Below are 25,995 nucleotides of genomic sequence, written 5' to 3'. Positions count from 1 at the left end.
TCCTTTTTTTTTTTTAATGGAATTGATTTTCTGAATGAAGAGCAGGATCACAGTGGATGAGTAATGTATAGTAAGCCTGACATTCCCCCCTGTCCCTTCACAGGAATCCGTTGTTTGCAGATGCTACCTTGCTGTAAGGTACTCAGCTAGTGCTCTCTGCCTGCTTCTACAGAGCTTGACATTTGAAAACAGCAAATAAAAAATAAGTTCAAGAAAACAATCACAAGTTATTACCAACGCCAAGTCCTTAAATAGAGCTTGGAGCACAATCCTATCGCTCCCTGCTCAGCACACTGCTTCCGATATGTCAGTTACTGTCACTGTCCATCTCTGTGAGCAGCTACAGCTTAATTTCATTTATTCCTCAAGTGGCAGGTCCAGTCATTTTTCAGGATCAGTGCCTGTTTTTACCAACCGATTCGTCTGGATTCTTGTCATGGGGAGTTAACACTTGGTTCTCTTAAAGGCTTCGCCCGCCAGAATACATCAAACTCACCAAACAAAAACCGCTGCTTTTAACAACTTGCCCGACTCGCGCCTGAGGAAGATGCATTTTTTGTTCTTTATCTGTTTGCTAGGTTGTCGCTTATCACTACTGCCAAGCTGATAATGCCTACACCTGCCTGGTGCCAGAGTTTGTGCACAATGTGGCCGCGCTGCTCTGCCGCTCGCCGCAGTTCGTTGCATACAGGGAGCAGCTCCTGCGAGAGCCCCACCTGCAGAGCATGCTCAGCCTGAGGTCCTGTGTGCAAGACCCCATGGCCTCCTTCCGGAGGGGAGTCCTGGAGCCCTTGGAAAATCTACACAAAGGTATTGTAATGACAGTCCCTACACTTTTCATGAGCTCCCCCACACCTTTTTTATTATTATTTTTAAAATGCTGCTTGGTTGCATCTGGGCATTTAAACAAAGCCATAGACTAATCCTCCTCCGTCACATCTCAGGAGCTGCAGGGAAGAGGTGAGATCTGAAGAAGCTTGAGAATATGCCATCGTGCTTGTTTGGAAGCGAGGGGTTAACCACCCCTCTCCTCCTGGTGTGCATTTCAGGGCAGTAGATGAAACACTAATGATAGCATGCGTTTGGCTTTCTCTTTTCTTGCTTTCTTCCACATCCCAAACGTGGCCTCGCAGTTCGGAAGGTGAAAACAAGCAACAATTTCTATGCACAGCTCTGCTTATGGCAATGTGTTCTGTTTTATTTGTTTAGGGGGTGAATGTTTTTCCCTTTCCCTGCCATTATGTAGTGGGCTTTTGAGAATTTGAAGCTTTCACCAAAAGAGCTGATACAATAAAAGTCTGTAGATAACCTGTGTAAAGCTTCTAGGGGAACTGGTAACAAGCCTTATCCTGATTACAGATTTCAGAGCTTTTTCTAATGCAGCGTTGGTTTTGTCTCCTTTTCTTTCTTTCCTCTGCAAGATATAACTAATTCGTTGTGACAGTCGCTAAATTTAAGATCTTTGCTCGTTGCCATGAAAACTATCAGAGCGTTGCAGAGTTCAGGACTCTGTTGTCCTGCAAAACGATGTTTATTAAAATGGTGTGCTGCAAGTTGGCTGCAAAAATAGTTCAGATAATTTTCTGTTACCACCCTACATATGACAGTGTAGGAACCAACGTGAAATAGATGCATCTTCTACCAAATTCAAAGCCCTGTTGTTCAAATCAGCTCTTCAAAACACAGTGTCCAAACTCCGATCAGCAGCATCTGGGTCCAACACACGTGGTTCCACCAGGCACAAAGCACATGTAGAGCTAGCACAGCTCAACAGCAGTTGATTTTCCTGGCATGGAGAAATGTCACTGTAGGAGTAGCATGGCTACTCTTTCCTACCAACACTCTTGGCAAAAAAAAAAAAAAAAGCTACATTTAGGAACCACTGCTCTAAAGGGAAATAATTCGTGGTTATTACAGTAACTCCTTGGGAGGTATTCCAACTATTGAATTCAGACCATTTCGGAGGATGCTTATTTTTCTTGCCAAGCAGGTTGACCCCCATCTGGTCCTAAGTTCTGGGGGGTGTAAAAATTTTATATAAAAGCTTTTTTTCCCTTCTTGGGCTCTGTACTCAACACAGCTCCAATGGAGCCAATGATCAGGACTCCCATCTTTCAACCTTGCTGATCAAGAGTGCTGGCAAGCTAATTTGCACCAAGTGTTTTGTAACAAAATGAACAGTGTCTGGAAATTGGTTTTAAAATATATAACATTTAAGACTCTGTAAATATATCAGCACGTCTTTTACAAGGTGCTGTTGAAGCTTTAATGCTACTGGGACAAAATTATTGCACAGCCGTTAATGGTGAATGTCACTGAGAAGGTTAGATTCATGTTTCTCAAATACATTTTTTTTTAATCTCAAGGAATCTAAATAATATATAGGAGAACAAAGTTCTATTCTTCCCCTGCTTCTTGCTTTCTCCTCTCTGCCTCAGGCTTTATGAGAAACATGAGATGTGGGTATAAAACTGAGGCACTATATTCACTCCAAGATTTCAGAGAGTCATAAAGTGTGTTTTCTAGTGTACCCAATAATCTTACTGAGAAGTTAACCGAAAAAGGATCTATGGTAGTTTTAATGCAAAATATGTGGTTTTCATATGGATATTAACAGTATGTTAGGAAATAAATGCAACTTGGTAACATAAGGCAAGGAGGACAAGATGGGATTTCAATGCTCAGCAGTAATTTCTGTTCTCCCTGGAACAGCGCGGAGACTGCTCATGTCATCGATGAACATTTTGTGCTATTTTTTTATAGAAGATTTCCTGATGCAATTTAAAGTCAAAGGGAAAAGCTAACCTGCAATTGGGAATACTGAGCTTTTTGATAGCAGGATTTATCCATAGTACTTCTCAAAGGAGAGCAAACTTTATACAGCAATAGCAAATGCCAACAATAGACTCTTGTTTCCCACCCATTTTTGAGTTTATTAGGCAAGATTATCTTTGAGAAGATACTCTTGAGCTTCAGGTGCAAGTCTAAAAGAATCTATATCACTAGTTATAAAGCTATACTCAGCTCTCGGCATCTGACATAGAAACACTGACTTCATTGTCTACATCAGTTTGGTTACTGTATTCACTAGCAGCAAAAATACCCTGTTTAAAAAGTCCGTGATTTGCTTTTTATAGGATCTTTTTTATTCCTTCTGACTCATTTATAAAAGAGGTTTGGCTACAGACTTGTGATCAAACTCCTTTACAATACTGGAAGTTCAGAGTCATTTTAAACAGTCTCTGCTGAACAGAGGTTGTAACCTCCAAAGCGTTGAATGACCAGCCCCACGCATGCAGACTGATGGTTTACTCTCCTCAGATAACTGTTTTGCCTGTGAATCAGGTTTACTTCTGTTTCAAAATATTTGCCCAGACCTCAGTTGATCAAGAAGCCGGTGCCCAGCGTGCAGATAGGAAGGATCTAGCGGTGTTGGGGAGGTGAATTGCTTAATGAACCTTCGTTTAGCAGTTGCAAAAATTAAGACAGGCTGACACCAGGGTGAGAGTTTAACACCAAAGCTACAGAGAACCGTTAATAATGTGTTTATTGAAACTTAGCAGAAAGATACTGATTCACATCAAAAACCATCAGACTTTGTGGAAGAGGTAATTTTTAAAAAGAGGACTAGCTGTTTCATCTGTGGGATCTCATACTTGTGTATGTCATAACTAAAATACGTATTTTATAAGAATTGAAATAGCGTATGTGTGGGCCTACCTCAGTGTGTATATGCAATTAATGTATTACAAGAAAGGTACTGCTACTGCGTCTTTTTTCTTCTTTAGCAATATCCCATGATGCTTTAAAACACTAGTGACTTTGCAGTACATTATAGTCATGTGTCTAGCTTTTCAAATAAATGCTTGTTCTTTTTCTCTCAGAGAGGAAGATCCCTGATGAAGATTTCATTATATTAATTGATGGTTTAAATGAGGCTGAATTTCACAAGCCGGATTATGGAGACACTATAGTATCATTCCTGAGCAAAATGATTGGAAAATTCCCTTCCTGGCTGAAGCTGGTAGTGACAGTCAGGACAAGTCTACAGGTATGCTGAGACCAAGAATTGTGATAAACTGTGTTATTGTCACGGTGGGCTTTGATAAAGAAGATCTTAGTGGATATCTGGATTTGCTTAAGACCCTTTATTTCAGGTTATCCTTTTGGCTTTTTTGTGCTTGGATTTACATTCATGTCCCCAAACTCACTCTACAGTGTCGCAGGGATCTAATCTAGCATCACTTACTCATGTCAATAAATGTTCATCAGCAAATAGTTCAGTTCATTTGAATGAGACAGCTCACATGGCAACAGGCTACTTACTCGCCGAGCGTATTAGGAGGGTAGGACCTGATGTATGTCAGCCTGTGCTGCTCAAGAACATCCTCTCCTCTGTGTGGAAGGGCGAAGGAATGCGTATCTTCATACCCCTCCTGCGTGACCCAGAGCACGAGAGTGTGATTGTTTCTGTCTGGAGGAGTCAATGTTGGGCCAAGACATTATTCAGCTCAATGAAGAATATCTTGAGCAGGTGTTGAAGCTCTAAGCTGAATGTTGCTTGGATTATTCTTAAGTATTTTTATTTTAGTTTACAGCTGGGCAGGTTTTTACCTTCAGCCTGTCCTTAGCTACTCCTCACCACTCTCCTGGCGTAAGGGTTAAGCTGGCCTTAGTTTGTTGGCTCAACTGCTCATCTGAATGGAGCAAGCTGGGAAGCAAACACAATGACCCAGTTAGGGCAGATCTGCTCTTTCAACTGTTTCACAGTAGAGCTGGTGATTTGCAGCATCACTTGTGGAAACATTCACACTGAGTGTCAGAGCCAGGAACCCAGAGGAGACGGATGTCAGAGGGACAAGACACACGTTTGGGAGCCAGCTCATAGCCACTCTTCAGCTGGACCAGCTGGTCTGGGCAGAAAGGCGTGTCTGCAGCTCTACGTTTCTCATTTATTTATTATTAGCCATTTTTTCATTAGCACAGGGCTGTACAGTTCATTTTTTATGGAGATCCCTTAGGCAGTTTTACTGAGATTTGCTGATATTTACTGAGATCCACAGGTTGATTTACTGTGGTCCTCCTGGCAGGGAGCTGAGTGCTGGTTCCCCCTCCATCAAGGCAGCCAGCTGCTGCACGGTGCCTTTGTAGCTGGGAACAGCAGCTGCTCCCCAAGACACCAGGACAGCACAGGCTATCTGCTGTTCTGTGCTGCAGTTCTGTTTTTTGCTCAGTAATGCAGTAGATTAAACATCATTTGGAAGAAGTCTCTTTGTAATTGTAGGTAAATTGCATCCCTATGACTTGAATTCCTCATTTAGTAAGAGCTTTTGCAGCCCTATGGTTTTCACTGCAAGCTTTAGTTTTGCACTGTGCTCACTTTCTTTATTTTTTTGGAGAACTGATGGCTTCTCCTGCAACTGCCTTGTCCAGCTCCGTTGCATCATTTCTCCCTGTTTCGCAGTGACTGAGAGCCCATGACACAAGAATTCCTTTGGAAAGGCCTTTGGTGATCTTTGGTTTGTGTTGCATAAACATCATCGGTGAGCTCAACAGATGAGAGAATCCCTGGCCACACTATTGTGCAGCAGATAGATGTATTTTTTTTGCACTGAAAAATACTCACTGTTGTCTGTCCTGATGTTTCTGTGCGTTTCCTTGTTAACAGCAGCTGTGTGATGCGGGAGCACACTCCTGCGGAGGTACTTAGCTCGGCTTCAGCAAAATTTCTTGTGGCCTCAGATCTGTCATCTGGTTGCCCATTCCCTCTGACATGACAGCAGAAGGGGTGGCATGTCAGTACATGATTGGGATGGGATAGGAATAACAAGGGCACTGCTCTGTGTGAATTTTCCAGCCTTTTCCTGGATGTGGTATTAGGAACAGCGTCCTTCATTTTTATTTCAGTCATGTTTCACACGCAACCTACTTGATTATAGATGAGATTGTGAGGTCCTGAGGGCACTAACTGCCGTCTTGTGTGCTTGCCCTGATGGAACAGGTCTTAAAGGAGTCTCCAAGGTGCTATTGTAATATGAATTAAGTTTACTTAATGAATAATAAACACTGCCAGCATGAGCATCCTTTTTTTTTTTTTCTTTCTTTCTTTGTAGGAAATAATTAAGCTGTTGCCCTTCCACAGAATATTTTTGGATAGACTGGAAGAGAATGAAGCCATAGACCAGGACCTGCAGGCATATATTCTTCATCGGATACATAGCAGTTCGGAGATCCAGAACAACATCTCGCTTAACGGCAAAATGGACAACACTACATTTGGCAAACTCAGTTCTCACCTCAAGACCTTGAGCCAAGGGTCCTATCTGTACCTAAAACTCACTTTTGATCTCATAGAGAAAGGATACCTAGTACTAAAAAGCTCCAGCTACAAAGTAGTCCCAGTGTCTCTGTCAGAAGTTTACCTGTTGCAGTGCAATATGAAGTTCCCAACGCAGTCTTCCTTTGATCGGGTTATGCCTCTCTTGAATGTGGCAGTGGCATCTCTGCACCCATTAACAGATGAACATATTTTTCAGGCCATTAATGCAGGTAACATTGAGGGCACTTTGGAGTGGGATGACTTTCAGCAGAGGATGGAGAACCTTTCTATGTTTCTTATCAAACGTAGAGATATGACGCGAATGTTTGTTCATCCTTCTTTCCGAGAATGGCTTATTTGGAGAGAAGAAGGTGAAAAGACCAAGTTTCTTTGTGATCCTAGGTAAGCAAATGCCCTGAGAAATCAGAGTTTACAAACGTGTTCATCTCATACTATTACCTGAATCATTTCATTTTACGAGGTTGGACATGGATTTGTCTCACCTGACTTTGGTCTGTAGATCTCTACATCTGTACTAGTCACCTTAGATCTTTTTGTTGTTCATGGAAAGAAATAAGCATCCCCTTGGCACACAACTGACCCAGCAAACCTAATAGTCATCTTCAGAATGAGATCAGCTGTTTCTCAGAAAGCCCCAGGCTGACGAGTTCCCATACAGGCACCACCAGGGATGTCTGCATTTCGGCAGATTACTCCTGCCAACTCAGACTGGAGAAAGGGAATCATCCTCCCTTTCTCCAAAGGTACCAAAACCACGTGAAGCAGAGGATAAGGAGATGAAAGATGAACAGTGTGGATACGTCTTTTGCAGTTGGCTTCTTTTTGAAGTTTTGTTCCTCACAGTCCTACTAAATGTCTTTTTGAAAGCAAAATAACAGAATCAGCCTCTAGCAGTTTTGGACTGTAAATGCATCCATAATCTCTGTCCTGATAGAAGCTGAGTTCCTGGCTTAGCTCACAGGGAACAGAATTTAATCATGGTTAGATTTATATTCTCTAAACCAAATGATCACTATTAACGATGTTATCTTTGTTTCTACTGAAGAGTGGAAACAGACACTCTTGACTGTAATTCTAGTGGTTTATCCCCCTAAGCTTTGCTCCATTTGGCCTGCCCATTTCTTAAAATATTATTATAAAAATCAGGGCAACACTTGGATTCAAGGCCATGTCAGTGCATCTCCCAGACCCCATGATCAGTCTGAAGAAAATCTGATGGTATCTGCTGGAAACAAATAGCCACCTGGCTGATTAAAGCAGCTGTAGCTGTTAGCGGCGTCAGAGTAATTTACCATTTTAAGTTTTGTGGTAAACAGGCTGCAGCAGAAAAATACTATCTAGCTCCTCCCAACATGCATCTTTTCTGTTTTAGTAGGTTCTGCACAATAATCCTATCGAGCGAACCCTTTGTAAAGCATCTCACAGCAGCAAGTGTCTTTATATAAATCAATGTTAGTTATTTAATATCCTTCCTCAGAGTCATTAAGTGCTTGTCAGTGCGTAATGCTTTTCCACCCTGTTTGCAATGCCTGTGCAGCACTTATGCCTATGGAGCTGAGAGCTTTCTCCCTCCCAGTTGCTCCCACCCGGCACTGCTGGTTTTGGCTGGCTTGGCTGTAAGAAAGCTTGTCATCAGCTGGGCAAGGGGACAGCAGCCAGCATGCCTGGCAGTTACCACTAATCACACAGCACTTGCCATAACGAACCGTAGCGAGAGCAACTTGGAAAAATCACTGCTTTCCTTCATTACCCCAAAAAGAAAATTAAGGTGCAGGATGCTTAGGGTAAGACACCCACATGTGTTGGGTGCTGTGTGGTAGCAATGCATACGGCTAAGTAACGGCGGGGGCTTTGGTGCTCTGGGTCCAGAAATACTCCTCTTCATCTCACAGCAATGGGTAAGGGTGTTCTCAGAATACCAAATTCAGAATGAAACTCAAACGTACTGCATTTTAGGTGCTTTCACACTGAAACCAGGCATGCAACCATGTGTCATTTAAGCATGAAGGCACAAATCAGCCTGTATTTGCTCGACAGGTCACCAGCAAAGTGATAGATCTCTGCTCAGGCTTTGGGTTTCGTGCTGTCTTTCATGAACATCATGGACACATTGCACTGCCCTCCAGACGATTCGGGAAACTTTCAGGCATCACTTTTCATCTCATATGTGCCATTTCATGTGATAAATTAATGGTGACTTTAAAGTGTATGGGGAACACTCATGCTCTTTGCAGAGCTAACCCGACTCAGCTCCTTGCCACTAGCGAAAAAGAAGTTGCAGTGCAGATAACAGTGTCCCACTGCCTTGAGTGTGAGTCCATACATACCGGAGGACTAATGAATATCTCTAATGTATAATGTGCGCTAATTGCAGTATACTCTGATGGTAGATAATGAAACAGGATACATTTCAGTGATTAATAGACTGGACCCCCTGAGATTCAGCTGCTGTGCTTCTCAAAATCCTCCTGTCCAGCTCTCGGGGAAGAGCTAATATTGACATGTTGAGCTCAGAGCGTCGTAAGGCCCTTAGCGACAATTAAGATAAGTAATGATTTTTCATTTTATTTCTTCTAAAAGAAGCACAGCTTGCCACAGACGGAGCTCGTAGGAGTAGCCTATGAAAATTTACCTGCGTCTGGTTTGTTCACAGCCAGTTTGATGTCTTTCTGCTCGCTTGGGAATTGAGAAGATGTGGCAACTGTATGGACCACTCCCGAAGTTCATCGTCTGGCATTGCAGAAATGCGCCGTTCGTGTGAAGCGTGTTGACCTTGCCATGTCAATACATAAAGAGTCAGGTTGCTGAGGCTGATTTTTTTCCCCAGGAGAAGAGCTTTGAAGTGAAATGTGGTTTTGTGAAGCTGCTTTTAATTGACTTACTCTGACAGAGTGTCCAGGTGTGAGGACGTTACGAAGGAAATTGGGATAATGGGCCTTGTGTCCGTAGCACTGCAGCTTGGGCAATTTTCCTCATTTCATTAATGAGAATGAGTTCCCATGTTCTCAGAAGCACAGAAAAGAGGGGAGAGGAAGAACACAATGACCAGAAATTATCACATTTTTCTACGCCTTTAAGATAAACAGCAGATCTCCATCCTTCAGATTTTTGTGTTAGATTGTTGAGATGCTAACCCTCTTCTTTGAACACTCACCGTGCGTTTGCTGTCCAAAGCAAAGGCTAATTGGCATCAAAGGGGAACGCTATTGCTGCAGATGCTCCTGCAGGGGAACCCCCCCAGCATCCACTGTTGTTTAATAACAGGGCACCAAAAAAGCCTGTGTCAGAGTGTTTAACCAGCATTGCAATAATGACTTCCCCAGCCTGTCAGTGTAGCACTATTAACCAAGCGTCTTAGTTGACAAATAACATAAAACATTTTAGAGAAAGACCCAATCCTTTGTGACTGGTGCACGGAGGAAGTGGTTATTATTGTGTGTTCACTCTTACACTTTTATTTCTTAACCTCAATTCTGCTATAATGCTGTGCTGTTTCCTGCCTAGGCTTAATCAGAAACTTCCATGCAATTATTTTCTGTGCTTTTACAATGCTAATAAAACGTTTTGGTCCTGTGCTGCTGATGAAGGGACTGTGAGAGAGACAGAAGTGAAGTGATTTGCCCTGGCAAGGCAATAAAAGAGCTGTAGTCAGATACAGACCCCAGAAGTGAAATTACTCTATCCAGATTTAAGTATCAACATCTGAGTTACTTGTCTAGACTTGCTTTATAGTCAGAGGAGAGAAATAAGAATGATTTGTTTCATCATGAGCTAAAAGGCTAAAATAGGTCAGATGAGGAGTGCCTGGGAAGCGTCTCTTCCTGTTGATTTATGAAGGGAGCTCGGGGTGACAGGCTCACCAGGAGATGTCTCCAGTACTGACGAATAAAACTGGATGAGATTAATCTGTCCAGGCTGCTCTTCCAACCAATACACCAGGTTTTGAGGTAGATTCACAGATTTTCTTTTCTTGTACAGGAAAACTAAGGAAGGAAGAAGATACTCTCTATGCTGTTGCACGCATATGACTGTCTTAATTTGGGCTTTTGCTTCTCAGGGTGACAGTGGACCACCCAGCGTTGTGGGTGCTGGTGGTGTGTCCCCTATCGTCACCACTCACTCTGGAGCAGGGTAGAAACAGGCTTTTTGTCTGCACTGCTCAGGGAACTTCGCAGCATCTACAGGACCTTAGCAAAATGAAGCATTTAGATCTTCACCTCAAGCGCTTCACCTGCGGCTTGGATTCATCTCATCTGATTTCAGATGCTTGCAATCCATGCATCTGTTCCTCAGGCAGTCACTCTGATCTCCTTTAATACTTGAAGCCATTCATCTGGCCTGTTTTAGCCATTGACTTGCATGAGCTGAATCCCATACCCGATCCCCGCTGCTGCCTGGAGGGCAGTCCAGGGTGACTCACTCAGGCGTGGACATGCGGCTCCCGGGGAGGTGGCCTGCACCAGGCTGGAACTCCCAGAAGATGGGAAGCTGCAGAGGAGGTGCCTTCGGCGTAGGCTTGCTCCTCTTGGCTGAACTCTGGAAGTGCAGCCCAAGGTGTCTTTCCCACCCAGAGCTGCTGTGTTGGATAGGCAGAGCACAAGCTCTGCTGAGCTGGGTTTTATTAAGGCCAGTCTGCAAGTCAGCATAATGAAGAATGCTTTTTGTCTGCAGAAATTAAACTGTTCCTTAACATGACAAAGGCTCTGTTCTGCTTCTGGCTCCTTGCTGTTGCACAGATGTTTGGTTAACTGCGCTTACTCTGTGGTTTACCATATGATGGGGACAGAAGCTTTTTTCCTTCCGTAAGAATAGCAAGAGCAGCGAGGACAGCAGTCACTGGCATGATGATGGAGGAGAGTCTTCTGGTAGAGAACTTTGGAGGAATATCCTGCTGCGCACAGGACGTTTTCACTGTGTGGAGATGCAGAGCTGTTCTCATGGATACTACAGACGTGTTAGTCTTAAATCCTGAACATCTGTGGCTGGGTTTCCGGAAAAGCTGAATGCTCAGGTATGGAGAGAGACCCAGCAGCCATTTGGCATCTCTCAAAATCAGGGTGTTTCTGCCTTGTTCAGCGATGGCACCGCTGGGCTGATCTGGCTCTGAAACCCAAGCTTGGAAATACCGCATGAGGAATCGATACTCTGCAATAGATGTTCTCTTCAGTGCACGAAGACTTTATCAGGCAGCTCCTGCTCATTGACTTTATTAGAAGATATCTAATAATCAGGGATATCACAAAAAAAAATAATCAGGGAGAAATACCGGTGGCTCTGTTGTTGAGGTTGGGGGCATCTCCTCATCTCTTCCCTCCTCTTCTACATCAACAAACCAAATTTGTCCCTGTCCCTGAAATCCCAAATAAAGGCACCCTGCATGGATTAGCATGCAGCAGCGATCGAAACAGAAGTATGCATCTCTAATTCAACACGCTGAGTTGCCATGGTTTCTAGCAGAGCTCTCTTTTAATACCATACAGTGTAGGTATTTTGTGTTTTCCTTTTTCTCTTGGGAGGCATGCTGCAAGTGGAGACTTTTCCTACACAGAATTAATGTTTTTATGTATTACCCAGCAAAATGATAGAGCGTATACATTAAAAAAAAAATACAGGTGTGTTTTTTTTTTGTTTTTGGTTTTTTTTTGGTGGAATACTTAATCTGATTGACAAATAACAATCCCCATTCAAAAGATAATTAATTTAGAAAGTTCGGAGGAAAAGAAGTCGGTGAAAATGATACTTATAAAAATTCAGGGATACAACAAACAGCTTTAAGGGGTGGGTCCTTAGATTATGCATCAGCTTCTTAAAAATTATCCACAGTTAGCTCCTCCATACGTAGCTCACTTTGTCATTATGGCGCGTGGATTAGTTGACTTTCTTCCTCTTTTATGGTATAAGATTCTGAAAAGCTCTTAAAATACAGTCTGCTTTATTGTTAGCTGAAATGGGTGTTCACCAAAACTCAGGCTATGTCTTAAGTGTTTTCTCTGCATTCATGTGGGATGGATTTTACCCAGCGAAGCAAAAGTGCTGTTTGAATTCAAGGTGAGGCAAAATAATGGGTTTAGGATTTATTTGAATCCCTTATATACGCTTATGCAGAAAATTAAAAATAATGCAGTGCCCGCTAGCACCTTGTGAGGATGGAGATGAAATAATCAGATTTTCACAAGTGGTCGGCAGTCAGTGGTAACCCCAGCTCTCGAGGTGCAGCAGGGAGCTGAGTGCTGCTGCTTCTGTTATTATTTAGCATTGCTTTACCATTGGAATTACCTCTCTTAATGTGTTTTTCATGGCTCCAGACTGCCACTCTTTTAGCTCTATGTGTATAGTAGCTCACACTGGGCTTTTCTGAGTGCCCCCAGGTACAGGTACATGCCAGCACTTGGTGCATCAGCAGAACCAGGAGGGATACGTTGTCATTTGTCGTTTTGCTGTCTCCAGCTGTGGGCTAGATGCCACATGTCACCGAAATACATGAGGTCAGTTTTTTTCCTTGCCCAACCTGCTGTCCGGTCGTATGCACTTGTGCAAGGCCTGTGCTGAGTTAGTGTAATTAATGACCAAATCACCACGGGATCTGGTGTTGTTCATTTCCACAGCTCTAATTTTGGCAGAAGTGTGGAGTGTGGTAGAAGTGGTGGCTTACCTGTGATTTGCACGTTTTCCTCTGAAATTTGGGCAGGGCTGCAGCTGTAGTGTCAGTTGGAAGAGAAGAGGAGAAATGGGAGACAGATTATAAATCATGACAGATGAGATGGAGAGCAGATGTGATCGTTACCACCATAAAGGACATCAGTAGAGCAGCTTGTTTTAACTGGCTCATTAGACATGCAACCTAAGCATTCGGATGCAGAGGGATTTTTTGAATATATTTAGTGTCTTGAGTTACTGTCCTCATAAAATCTTATCTTCTTCTTTTTTTCCTGGACTGTAAACTTCTGTATGCTGTACCATTTTCATGGAAGAAAATATCCACGGAATAACGCATTCTGTGGCATGGAGCCACCAAGAAGAGAGAAGTGGAGTTAATCAGAGGCAGTATCAATGCTGACTGAAGAAAGAAATGTTGCTCAATTTGTTCCTGTTATTTCATAGACTCATAGAATAGTTTGGGTTGGAAGGGACCTTTAAAGGTCATCTAGTCCAGCCCCCCTGCAGTGAGCAGAAACGTTTCGTTCCTCAAATCTTAAAACCCACTTACGGAGCAAAGCTATCTTCCAACAGTTCACTAGAGAGTAGCCTTGACTTTGTTCCATCTTGCTTCTTACATGGTCATTTACTCCTGGTCAAAGCAGCAGTAAAGCACTTCCAAATCACATTGCCCATTCTTTTGTAACCCCGTATATTCTAAATTACGTCAGGTTGAATGAGAACAGAAAGTGCATCACCATTGGCCTTTTGAGATCTTGTGTAGTCACTGGAGAGCTTACTGAAAGATGTTGTTATTCATTTTACCCATCCCACATATTTATTAAATATGCCAGCAGTCTTTTCACACTGCTCTTGGACAACGCTTCTTTTCTCTGAATATAAAGTAATCTGTTCCTGGCAACCAGCAGATTTTCTGAAAAGCCTTATGAACTGAACAGAGACAAGGGAATTGCATCTTTATTCTCTGGATCTGTTTTTTTAAATCTCATTAAGTCAGTGCCTGTAAGCATTTGGAAATGCTTTTTTTCTCTCCTTTATCCTTCCTTTTTTGTTCTGGATTTTTAAATCATTGTAAGTATCTTTTGTTACCTTAAATCTTAAGGGTGCCATCAGAGTTGTCTGGTTTTCCTCTTCGCTGCTTCTCTTGGCAGTTCCCGGCGCCCGACTGCAGTTGTTTCACGTAGTGTAGAGGTTCTCCAGGATCAGCTCCTGACACAGATGCCATTCTGTTATCCTGGATAAGCTACAGACGAACTCTTTGTCTGTGATAGCCAAGTATGTAACATAATCTGAGGCATGTACTCCCCATCCTTGATAAAATATGGGTGCAGCATGGTTAGTACTTACGGAATTTTTAATAGATGGCATTGAGAAATAAAAATGTGACCTGGATTGCGAGCAGGTCTGCAGCATGGTCTCAGTTTCAGCTGAGCTGCATCAGTGAGGTCATTGCTATTACATCTCTGAAAGTTACTTGAATAAACTTTCTGCCTGAATGACACAGCTGTGGATGCGGTTAATACCACGTCAGAGGGGTAAGGAGCTTTCCAGCTCATTCAAAATTAGGAGTCATTAAGCACAAATGCTCTAAAGCATCTCTTAATGCTGCAGATCTTGTTAACTAGTGTTTGTTCCTCTCCTGGCTGCCTCACACACACTCGGATCAAACTCCCCTGCCTGCCTGGGGCCGAGGACGTGGGGCAAGGCAGCGCTGGCTGCATTTGGAGCTTGTGTTTCTTGAGCACGTCCCTCTAGATGTGAACAGGACTGTAGCTGTGCAGATGGTTTTGGGTTTACTGGTGTTCGGTCACACCCTGGCAATGAAGAAAAATCCAGTGAGCCTATTGATTTTATGAGATGTTAGAAACTTAAGTAAGTCCTCCATCGCCAAGATGCTGTTACTTAAATTAAAATTGCTCTTAAGGGTAGGTCAGACACCGTTAAGTGATTCCATTTCTGCTTTTCAAATGCTCACAGAGTGGTTTGTGCAATTCTTTAGCTCTCCTTTACACAAATCACAGTTTTGCTGCTTGTGCTGCTTTTACTGCTTAGACTACACAAGGCCATGGGGAATGGTAACGAAGCACTAAGAGTTAGGATGATGACTGGATATGGATTTTTTGTGCAATGCTTTGTCTCCTGTAAACCAGAAATAGTCAGTCTAGCACTTCTGCTTGGCAGCAATAACATCATGGTTGAAATATTAAATTACGATCGGATGTCTTTCTAAGAGACCTGCTTCAGTGAAACTGGGGTGCTGGACTTGGTATGCAAGTCTATGGCTCATGTAGCTATTGATGGATGGGTTGAGCCTTATCTGGACTGCACTTGGTTTGCAAGTCTAACCAACCCATACATCTGTTGATATATGGATTGAGCCTTATCATCTGTACTATAAAAAAGTATGCTTAGATAATCATGTATGGCCCCTTTTAGCCTGGAAATCTCATGTTTAATACCCGGAGTGATGAATTTCTAGCTTACGGCTGAGGCCATTAGGTGTTCCTCTGTGTAATGAACAGTCGTGATTATGGTATGAGTGGGTTAGTGCAAATAAGACAACTGTTGGCTGAAGAAAGCAAGCAGCAACCATTCTGGCATAGGTTTTTGTCCCACTCATCAGGAAGTGTGTCTGCAGTTTCCTTAAAGCAGCTAGAATTGGTAGCACGCCGCTGCTGTGTCCTCGGTTACTTCTAGGCAGGGTGATGGGTTTTGATCAGATACTCCATAGCTTGTCTCGCTGCAATGAGATCTGACCCGAGGGATGGAAAGATTTTTCTTGGCTTTGAACTTGGCTGTCGCAGTTAGCTCAGCAAATTAAACCAATGTTTAATTCTGTAGGAAAGAATATTGCATGCTTAAGAGCGTTCCCTATTTTATTTGAATTTTCTTGTATAATGTTAAGTCCTTCCAAGTTAATTCGCAATTATAACATCAGAGGGAAACTGTGTTACAAAAATCAATAAATCAATTTTGGTGATTAAATGATCCTTCAAGAGGAGCTCACTGAGCTGAGCTTGGTCTTTCTGCACTCTGGACAGACATCCTTCTGAAAGCGAAGGAGGCTCCAGGGTTTGTCAGAGCAGACATTATTCTCTGTACCAAAGTTGTAAAATTGCACTCTGCAAAGCTGAATAAAATATGAATACACATCTCTTGGAAGACCAGATTCACTGGGCACAGTGTCAAATCTCTGGATTTTGGAACGGTTTCATGGGATTAGCTGGAAGAAGGGAGATGTGGGTGTACATCAGGGAATTTGGACCTCGGTAGGTTCAGAAGTAAATGGGACTGATTCTCTCTTATTTTTTTGTCTTTTACTCCAGTAGTGCAATGTCTTAACACTAGAGTAATTTTACACCTTTTTAAATCTCTTTTACATTGCCTGAGGGATAGAGCGGTATAAATGAAGTGCAGATCTGTGAGCTTTCAATATTTTCTTTTGTGTTTCCTCATGCTCCATCACAGCTCTTTGGTCATGCTGGTACCTTGTACCCTTCCATCTGTGGCACGAGGGACGGGTGCATGATGAGGGATGTGCTCGAGGTACCACCTCCCTGCGTCACCTTGCTCTGCGCCTACAGCTATATGTGCCTCCGCTTCGGGTGAATAAGGGAGCAGATGTGTAGGGACCACTCTGCTGAACCCAGCATCTTCCCTTCTGCCCATATATAGCCTTCACTTGCATTAGCCTTCCTTATTGCTGCTGTATGTGTGCACCAGTTCATGCTACGGAGGGGCTTGCAAGGATGAAGACACGTCTTTATGTCTCTATATATCCATGTATGTGCGCATCCATGCAGGCACCCCGGCTGCTGCGGGAGTCGGCACTGACACAGGCAGCCTGCGAGAGCAGACGAAGGCTGCCGGAGCTGAGCTGGCAGTGCTATTAATTTTTCACAAAAAGAAATCTTACATTAAAAATAGAAAAATCTCCGATGATAAACTCTGCAGTAGTGAAATTCAAAGCACATCATTTCATTGAGCTCCTTGATGTAGAAATCGTTACTGCCATCCTCTGCTGTATTAAAAAAAAAAAAAAAAAGGAAAGAAAGAAAAAAAGCCTGTGCTGTTGGAGTCTGGTTTAGCATGCAATTAACATTGACAGAACAAGTGACTGCAAGTATTTACCAACAAGCCCAAAGCCAAGGTCTGGGAAACATTGCAGAGGTAACGGATTACTCATGAATACGGTACTTCATTCTGGAGTAGTTCATACATGCCTTATTCATAACAGCCAAAGTCATGCATATAATTAAATTTAGGTAAATACCCTACCAGCTGCGGCTGAAAAGCAATTTAGGAGCTAACTGTGGAACCTGGGCTCATGTGTCAGGAGGTGCACTTCATCTCTCGCTGTGAAGAAAAGGCACATTAGAAGTTTCTGGATCTTCAGTTCATGCTTAGGATTAGTATAGTTACGGCTCCGTTCAGAGCCTTCCGAAACATTTTCAAAGAGGTTTTCACCAGCCCTGCTCAACAACCAAACAAATGGCATTATTTCCTCTTCTGTGATGTGAAAAATAGAGGTAGAGAGGGATGGCTGCAGGGTCCCCTTGTGCAGCCACTATCAGATCTGGAGCAGAAAGCTGCGGTTCATGATCGCCAGCCTGATAAATCTCCCCAGAAAAGGAAATGAGCTGACGGCACTGAATGAACTTGCACCACCAACCTTTTAGTGGAGGTAAATGCACCGGCTCTTCTCCAAACCATAAGTGCAGCATTGTGAATCTGATGAGCTATTGAGTGCATTGAGTGTATTAGAGTGATTATAGGTTTTCATAATCTGTCTGAACGGGGACGGATAAAATCTAGCAATTGCTGCGCTCCTTGACTTGCAGCTGTATCTAGCAACACTCAAGTTGTGTTTCATAGTCACTTGTTTCCTTCTGATTTATTTCTCCTTTCCACGGACATTCCTGGAGCTTAATCAGCATAATGAGCAAACGTATTTGTCTGTCTCCTTTAAAAGGATGTGACCTGATGTCCTCTCACTCCAAAGATGGGGAACAAAGAGGGGAAGAGTGAAAGAAAGGAAAGACAACAAGCTGTAGATAACTTAAGGTGCTACAACCACTTCCAAGGCCCTTCTGTTTTCCCAGCTTTTTATGTTTTGTCCCTTCTGTTGGTGCTATATGGAGAATTCTCACAGCACGGACGTGTGGAAATCGGTGGCACTGCCCTGTGCACAAGGCATCCTGCCTAATTTTAAGCACTCGGCTGAGGCATCTAAGCTACATCTTGATGGGCTGAGTCACCATCTGGAAGAGCTTGTCCTTCTGCAGTGATGGGGAGCGTGGAGCTATGGGATCCCGATGTGGGCATCTCACCAGGTGCCAGGCCAGGGTGTGGAGAAGAGCATGACAGGCAAAGCATGCAAAAAAAGAGGGGTTTTTTTCAGTTTCTTTTTCAGCTCAAGTCACCCTAAGTATGAAGGGCACCATCAGTCAATAAAAATATTTTAGACAGTAGTATATTATTTGAGTTAGTGGTGCCTCTGTAAATTTAATTGCATTTTGGAGAGAGGCACAATAGAATTACTCACCAGTGAAAGAGTTTATTTTATTACATGTAAATGGAATGCAGTGCTCTTTCACCTATCAAGACCTGGGGATCAAATCCTGTCTTGTAAGAAAAAGACGTTTTGTTTTCCATCCTGCCTCTCCAGTGGGCACATGTCCACATCCTACCAGTACCACGAGGTCTGGCAGAGCATCATCAGGCTCTGCTAAAATGAATCCATGTATTATCGGTCCAAAAGGAGGCTCATTGGCAGGGCTTGAGGGAGACCTTGCCAAACACCTGGCCGTGGCATTACAAGTCTTTCACTTTTACCCTGAGTTTATTTTGAGATAGGGGTAATCATTCTCCCTGGATGGAGATGGCACTGGTAAATCCCCACCATTGCGAAAACTTCTTGTCTTCTGTAATATTTCCTTGCCATTTGGCCACGCAAAGCGCTTTTCTGCTTTACCAAATCATGATGAGCTAATAACATTCCCTGTCCTTAAAAGCCCTTTGAAAGCCACAGTTGATATCATGTTTTATTTTCTTTGGCTGGAAGGGGTTTGATTCCTTTTATGTGTAGTCATGTTTTTATTTAGTTCCAGAAATTAAGTGGGTTAAAAAGGACTCCCTTGGGAGTACCCAGGGACTTAAAGAAGAATACAAATTTGTTGGCAAAACCAAGAAAACTGCAACTCCCCAGACCACTGAGGTCCAAGTGTGGAGCCTCGGTTCCTCCTCCCCTGCTTGTTGCATCTCCTGCTGTTGCATCCATGCGTGCCTGCAGGGGCAGATAGTTGCAATACTTCACATTTTTGCACTGCATGTGTTTTGTGCGTGTACGGAGAATCAGCTTCTCGCGTGTTTGAGAAGACCCAGCCATGCTGAACTTTCTGTGTTATAAGCTGGAAGTTTATATGTTTAAAAACATCAGTAAAGATCACCATTTGCGATGGAAGTTAGTGTCGTCTTTATTATGTTTTGCCTTAAACAAGGCTCTGTGTATCACTCAGTTAATTCGCTTTGGTTGTCAGCCTGGTAGGTTGCTGCCAGAAGCATCTTTATTACTGGAAAAGCTGAAGAATGTGTTTAGAAGGAGTTCTACGTGGAAATAAAGTTGCTTCACTTTGCAGGATGTGTCACAGGTTGGAGAATGTAGTTTTCATTTAAAGGACATTTTTTCAAAGTGTGGATATTTTAAATATATCATTTTCTAATGACTTCGGGATTGGTGGCATGCTTTCAAAGCACAGTTCTCCTCTGCAAAATGACTATAAAAGTAGCACTTCAGCTTTCATGAAATTGTACCTCTAGTGTTCCCAAATTTACGTCTACTCATAGAAAATAAATTGTTTCATTTTCGCTGTCCTCCAGTGTTTGGGGTTTTTTGAGCTATCAGTGATCACCAATAATAAAGGATGCAATTAGTTGGTGGTTTACAAGTGAGAATTAGTCCAGCTCTGTTTCCCAAAGCTGGACAAGATTGAAGGCTTAGCAGGAGCAAAAACTGTTGTCAAAAGTTCTTTTGTCGATGTAACAAATGAATACTAACATATTCTTTCTTCTGATTTTAGGAGTGGCCACACATTACTTGCCTTCTGGTTTTCCCGTCAAGAAGGAAAACTAAATCGACAGCAAACTATTGAACTGGGACATCACATTCTCAAAGCACATATTTTTAAGGTAACAAAAATTAAAATGAAGAGTTATGCCAACCTCTTCCCTGCTGTGTATTATCTGCCAGCACTGGCAGCGTTCAGTCTCTTCTTGTTTTAGGGTTGCTGTAAGAAATGTGATTGCTTCAGGCTGCTGAAACATGTAGAAGTGAGCTTCAGAAAACTGGCAATGGTATATAAGAAATCCTTAAAATTAATCCATCCTTCAGACTGTAAATTCAGCAGATAGCCTCCTTGCCTAAAATTGCTCTTCTATCATATGAGGTTTCTTCCCATGCAAGATGAGTTCCTTGTAACAACATCTAGAAAAAACAAATCATTTAAAAAGGAGGGGTTTTGAAGAATCCAGCACAAAATTGAGATTGTAAAGGGAAGATCTGATGGTCCTTAAAATCTGATGATGGGACCATTGATGAGTCCATTTTACTCTTCACACAGACATTTAAGACCTGGGTAATTGAAAGGCAAACTTGGATGTGAGCATCAATATGACCCATAAATTAAGTATCATTCTTTTGCCTGTTGGCCCATGTACCAGAAGATGGAAATGAGAGGATGGATTTGTAAGGTCACAGGAAATACAGAATTTATTGAAAGTATTAGGATCTGTGGGTGCTTAACACTCGTAAAAAAGATGAGGCTATATTTTTATCTGATCTGTATATGATTTTATAGACTTAAGAACTTCAGCACCCCTGTATTTCTAGAGCAAACAGATAATTTGTCTCTTGTGTCAGTCCTGTTGGATTTATTTATGGAGTTCCCTGTGCTGAATTCACCATCAGGTGCGGTAGCAAAGTCTCCTTGTTTGGGAAAGCTATGGCTGGAGCCAAAGGGAAGAACCCCAGATCGGCACATTACCTGATCAGTGTATAATTTTCAAATTTTGAGTTACGTTCCCAAGGCCAAATTCAGCAGTGGGTTTACTGTTCAGCTGCCGTTTACATCTAAGTCTGATTCCAAATCTTCTTCGTTTCACACTTCCACGGTACAAACAAATAACAGGGTTTCAGGCTCTAAACAAATGACAGTTTTCATTAAGTGGACAAGTTGCCTGTAGATTCCAGATTTAATTGAGCAATATTTACAATGGTAGAAAATGCCAATTAGCATATGAAAAATGTCACTACAGCCTTCTGTTTCTAATCACTTGGCAAAATCCTTGGTTTTGCAACACTGCAGCAAGAATAGTATGTCCTGGTGGCAGATAAGCATAACAGTATGTTATTTAGAAGTACTATAAAGTTTTGAAGCAGTCTGGATTAACTGGATTAGAAACACTGTAAAACTTAGTCTTTCACTTTTCCTTGAATAGGTTTATTCTTATTCCTTTTTTAACAAGTGTTTGCTGAGTGAAACAATAGCTGCATTCGTTTTTGAAGGAGACATTGAGCTGGAATATTGCAGACCGTGTTTAAGATCTTGAGCATGCTTTTAAGATAATATTTCCGAGAGTATGTACACAGACTCCTTTTCCTGTTGTTACTGACTGTATTTGTTTCTAAGCAAGCATTTTTTTTTTTCCATTCAAGCTTTTCATTCTGTCTGATATTTTGCTGAAGCTGTTACCAGTATGGCATGGGTTTTCTGCCAAGTAGGGAGCGTGTCGGGTCATCAATTCAGTGTGTTTTTCCTGAAGCATCATGTTATAGCAGCACCTTTCTGCAGACACAAAGATCCTAATTTTGAAGGTATTTATGGAGGCCTGATGCCATTGTAATTCCATTTTATTTACCCATCATGAAGCCAGGAGAGGATTAAAACAGGGCTAAAGCATTTTATCCAGCCAGAGAGTACCGATTGATTAAACAGTGCGGAAGACATACTTGTCCTTCCCCAATCCCTATCAGTTCGAATCCACCGGTACCTTGTGCAAGGTAATGATGGGACACTTGGAATTTCCAGGTGTAAAAAATCAGTGATGCACAGACATAAGGTGATGACGTGATAGATACGCGTAAAGAAGCTTTCACGCTCCGTGCTTTGCTCAATGGCTGAGATATGCTGGTTTTCTTTTTTAAACACAAACATCCTCAAACACTTTGGGGAAAAAAAAAGTACAAATGTTTTAGTCTTTTAAAGCAATTACCAGTCTTAACAGGAGCATATGGAAACCCAGCTTGGAAAGCCTGGCATGGAATGAAAGGGCAAGAAGAGAAATGTGCAGTAATGATACAAGAAGACCCAAACTTCAGGCTGACGTATGTTTTGCAAATCAACCAAAGAGAATTCTTTAATTTCATCTTAAATTAGTTAGCTAAAGTGTCAATAATCCAGAAATGGGTGTCCCTCATCCCCAGAATGAGAATGTAATGACAATTACAGGCAGAAACACTCACTTTGACAGTAACAGGTATGTAAAGGTGTCTGATATTCCTTGAAAAACAGCCTTATAAAGATCTTGTGTTGAAGGTGCCAATGGCCAAATAGCAGAGGAAGCGATAAGTTAGAAATGAAGGGTGCTGACAGCTGCATACAAGAGTGCAGGACAAAAAAAGCAAGGCTGTGGGGTTGTGTGGCGTTGGCAAAGTTATTCAAATGAAGCGTGCATGGTCAGGCCATGCCTTTGTCCTGTGTCGGATGGTCCCAGTGAAGTGGAAACCACTCATGGTATTGCAGTTTGATGTTGCGTCAAATTGGGATTTGCTTTTGCTGAAGGGTTCAACCCGCTTTACAGTTCTGGGCAGAAAAGGGAAATAGAAAAGGAAGATAAGATCTGTAGAATGAGAAATAGTGCAGTTTTGTTTCAGCAACTGAATGATAATGGTGCTGAATGTATTTATTCTTTAAAGGGTAAATGTCATCTTTTATGTCTTGCACTAATATCTAAGTATATATGTTCTAATACAGCTGTTAAGATTTTTATAGCGTATGTGATTATCTTCAGATGGCTATTCTGAAAATACATACTCTTTCCCTTGGTCCTGGTGGTGGCTCAAACAGCTTATTTATGGGTTTGATAGTAGTATAACTATTTTTAAATTCTTTTAACCGTTGATTATAAAATTGTTTTCCATTTGTCCAATTTTACTGTACTGAGTCCACTGAAATTTAATACTGACCTCTAATGTCCTGTATTGTGTCATTTCAAAAGCAGCGTTTAATGGTGGCCAAAATTCCTGAGCTCTTTTTCTGCCTCTTAACACAAGCAGATATCTTTCTCTATTTAGCTCCCTGAATTTTGAAGGAAACAAGCACATGGAGTTGTTATTTATAAGAGCTTGTCTAATCTGTTGCTTCTTTTTATGGTAAAACCATTTCAAGTGACAAATCTGTTGATGGCTGGTGCAGTGCTTCAGAATATCTTTCACATGTAGGTATTAGAGGTCTGCAACTGAGTCCAGCAGTGGGCTCAGATGATGATTCCTCCACATCTTTCTTTAGAGGAAACAAACCCCACCTTTTGCTGCTGGTTTTCTTCCCACCACCCTGCACCATCCATGTCAGTCTGTCATACAAAAAACTTATAAACTGAAATGTGATCCTGCTGCTTCGCATAGATAGAAATGACCACACAGCGTACAAGGAAGTAGAAATCAAGGTTTGCATATCAAAACAGAATTAAAGATGTCTGTACGGTTTCCATGGAAACAGCAGGTTTTAATGGTAAATCAATAACAGAACAGCAACATATAGGGCGTACCCGCATCTCACAATGGAGCACAACACGCAGCGAACGTCGTTGCTGGAGTTGCAAACCCATTCCTCTTGTGTTCGATCAGCTGTTTGCTGTTGGCTACAGAGCAATTATTGCTTCTTCGATAGGAGGGGGTAAAACTTGGTTAACAGTTCTGTGCTCTGCCAATTAGTGTTGCTGGAAAAAAGATGTCAGACCTTCTATATATTATGTATAGCCTGATCATGGACGCCAGCTGGAAAGGTTGGAGACGGTCTGGTATGAGATATGGGAATACTGTTCTAGGCTGTGATTGAGACTTCCTTAATTTATCTTACTGTAAGCAGATGTTGTCATCTAGTTTAACTGTGTGAATAATAAGGAAACTTTGTGAATCAGTTCTGCCAAAATAATGTGTACTTTATTAAAAAAAAGAAGCATGCTGTGCTCCTTAGCATAACATTTTCTGAGGGTGTTGAATAGATTCAGGTTGCTCACAGTTTAATCCTGCCTTTCCTAGACCTTGGAGATGGCTACAGTACCTTCGCAAGTTATTTCCTACAAGCTTATTAATTCACTGCAAGGTCGGATGTGGCAAATTGTCACATTGTCTTGCGTATAGCTGTTAGTGTCTTGAAACTCTTCGAAGTCCAAAGACCCAGGAGGATCTGCCCAGTGTGACTGAGCATATTTGTAGCTTGCATCTAAGTCATCTTTTCTTTTTTAGGGGCTGAGTAAAAAAGTTGGGGTATCTTCCTCCATCCTGCAAGGGCTTTGGATCTCCTACAGTACTGAAGGTCTTTCGATGGCTTTGGCATCTCTGAGAAATCTCTACACCCCAAACATAAAGGTACTGAAGGAGGAGGAGGAGGAGAGCTGGGGTGGTTCAGAGCTCACGTGAGAAGCTCCCAGCAACGCGCAGTAACTGTGCATAGAGTGTTTGCTGTAGCTGCCTGCCCATGGCAGTGGTCCCACCCAGGCACTGCTGAGCAGCTTGCGGAGCATTCATCTTGAGCTGGGGAGAGGCCATCGGTTCAGTTGGGATTTTGTTACCATCTTGGATGATCCCTCAACTCTTCTACTTTGACCAGGGATCTCCTTTTAATTGCAGTGAGTGGACAGTGAATTTGCGCCTGTGCAAAATGGTTCACTTGCGGTTTTCTCCCCAGAGATGTGGGATGCGACAACTGGTGTTGAAATTTGACAGCCCCGTAAAGGGCTCTGGCTTAGACAGGCACTAACTCAGAGGCAATGCCAAACACAATGGCACATGCTAGTTCAGGCACTACGCACCCATTTGCGTTGGTAAGGATGAATGCGTTCGCTTAAGTGACTTCATCTCTACAGCAAAAAGGATTTCAGAGAGTGATACAGATTTCAAATTGTCCTTCATCTGGAAGGATGTTTGCCGCAGCTCCTTCCCATGCGGGTGAAAATGCCTAAAATGGGACTGTGTATTTGGCAAGTGTTTTTACTGAGCATTTTATGTCCTTTGCTATTTGCTTGGAAGCATGCAGAGGGCCCTCGTTTAAATTTTTTTGTTGCCTTGAAAATAAACTAATGTCTCTCCATAAGACTCGGCTAAGGAGAGCTCTTCTTTTCCTGTGCAGGTCAGTCGGTTGCTGATTTTAGGAGGTGCAAACGTGAATTATCGGACCGAAGTTCTGAACAATGCCCCCATTTTGTGTGTCCAATCTCACCTGGGTTACGCAGAGATGGTGGCTTTGCTCTTGGAGTTTGGGGCCAATGTAGATGCCGCTTCTGAAAGTGGCCTGACCCCCCTTGGCTATGCGGCTGCTGCTGGATTTCTAAGTATCGTTGTGCTGCTGTGCAAGAAGCGGGCCAAGGTAAGGCAACCACGTTCCTCGAAAAGCTGATTTAAACTATTCCACGTTTATGCAAGGCCGGGCACAAGCTGCACGCAGGATATGTAACCCCTGCTAAAGCATATCCTCCAGGAGATGAAGCCAGGATGCTGCTGTGGAGGGCTGGCTTTTCTGCTAAAATGTAGTGGCTTTGAAAATCTCAGGTTGACACCAAAGCTAAGTAACTCATGAGAGTCTGTAAGTAGTATTCTGGAATTCAGGTCTGAGGTAGGAACTGCCTAACCACGCTGCACTGGTGGCCTGCTGAAGGATGTTCTGGAGAAGTCCTTGAACCTCACGAGGTTAAAATGGCACCATTGCTTTTGGAACACGGAG

At 42.5% G+C, this 25,995-nt stretch overlaps 1 protein-coding gene across 1 annotated transcript in view; it reads left to right on the top strand.

The window, feature by feature from the left end:
- Positions 1-25,995, top strand: part of TANC2 (tetratricopeptide repeat, ankyrin repeat and coiled-coil containing 2) — a 215,101-nt gene that overhangs the window by 163,801 nt on the left and 25,305 nt on the right. Inside the window, exons 12-17 of the mRNA XM_082331638.1 lie at positions 579-810; positions 3,885-4,051; positions 6,114-6,721; positions 20,077-20,185; positions 24,522-24,644; positions 25,405-25,641. Of these exons, the coding sequence (XP_082187764.1) occupies positions 579-810; positions 3,885-4,051; positions 6,114-6,721; positions 20,077-20,185; positions 24,522-24,644; positions 25,405-25,641 (1,476 nt within the window). The remainder of the gene's footprint in view (positions 1-578; positions 811-3,884; positions 4,052-6,113; positions 6,722-20,076; positions 20,186-24,521; positions 24,645-25,404; positions 25,642-25,995) is intronic.

This window comes from Platalea leucorodia, assembly GCF_965183815.1.
Source record: "Platalea leucorodia genome assembly, chromosome: 22".
Classification (NCBI taxonomy): domain Eukaryota; kingdom Metazoa; phylum Chordata; class Aves; order Pelecaniformes; family Threskiornithidae; genus Platalea; species Platalea leucorodia.
Note: the sequence above shows the minus strand (reverse complement) of the source record. Positions and strands in the feature narration are given on the sequence as shown.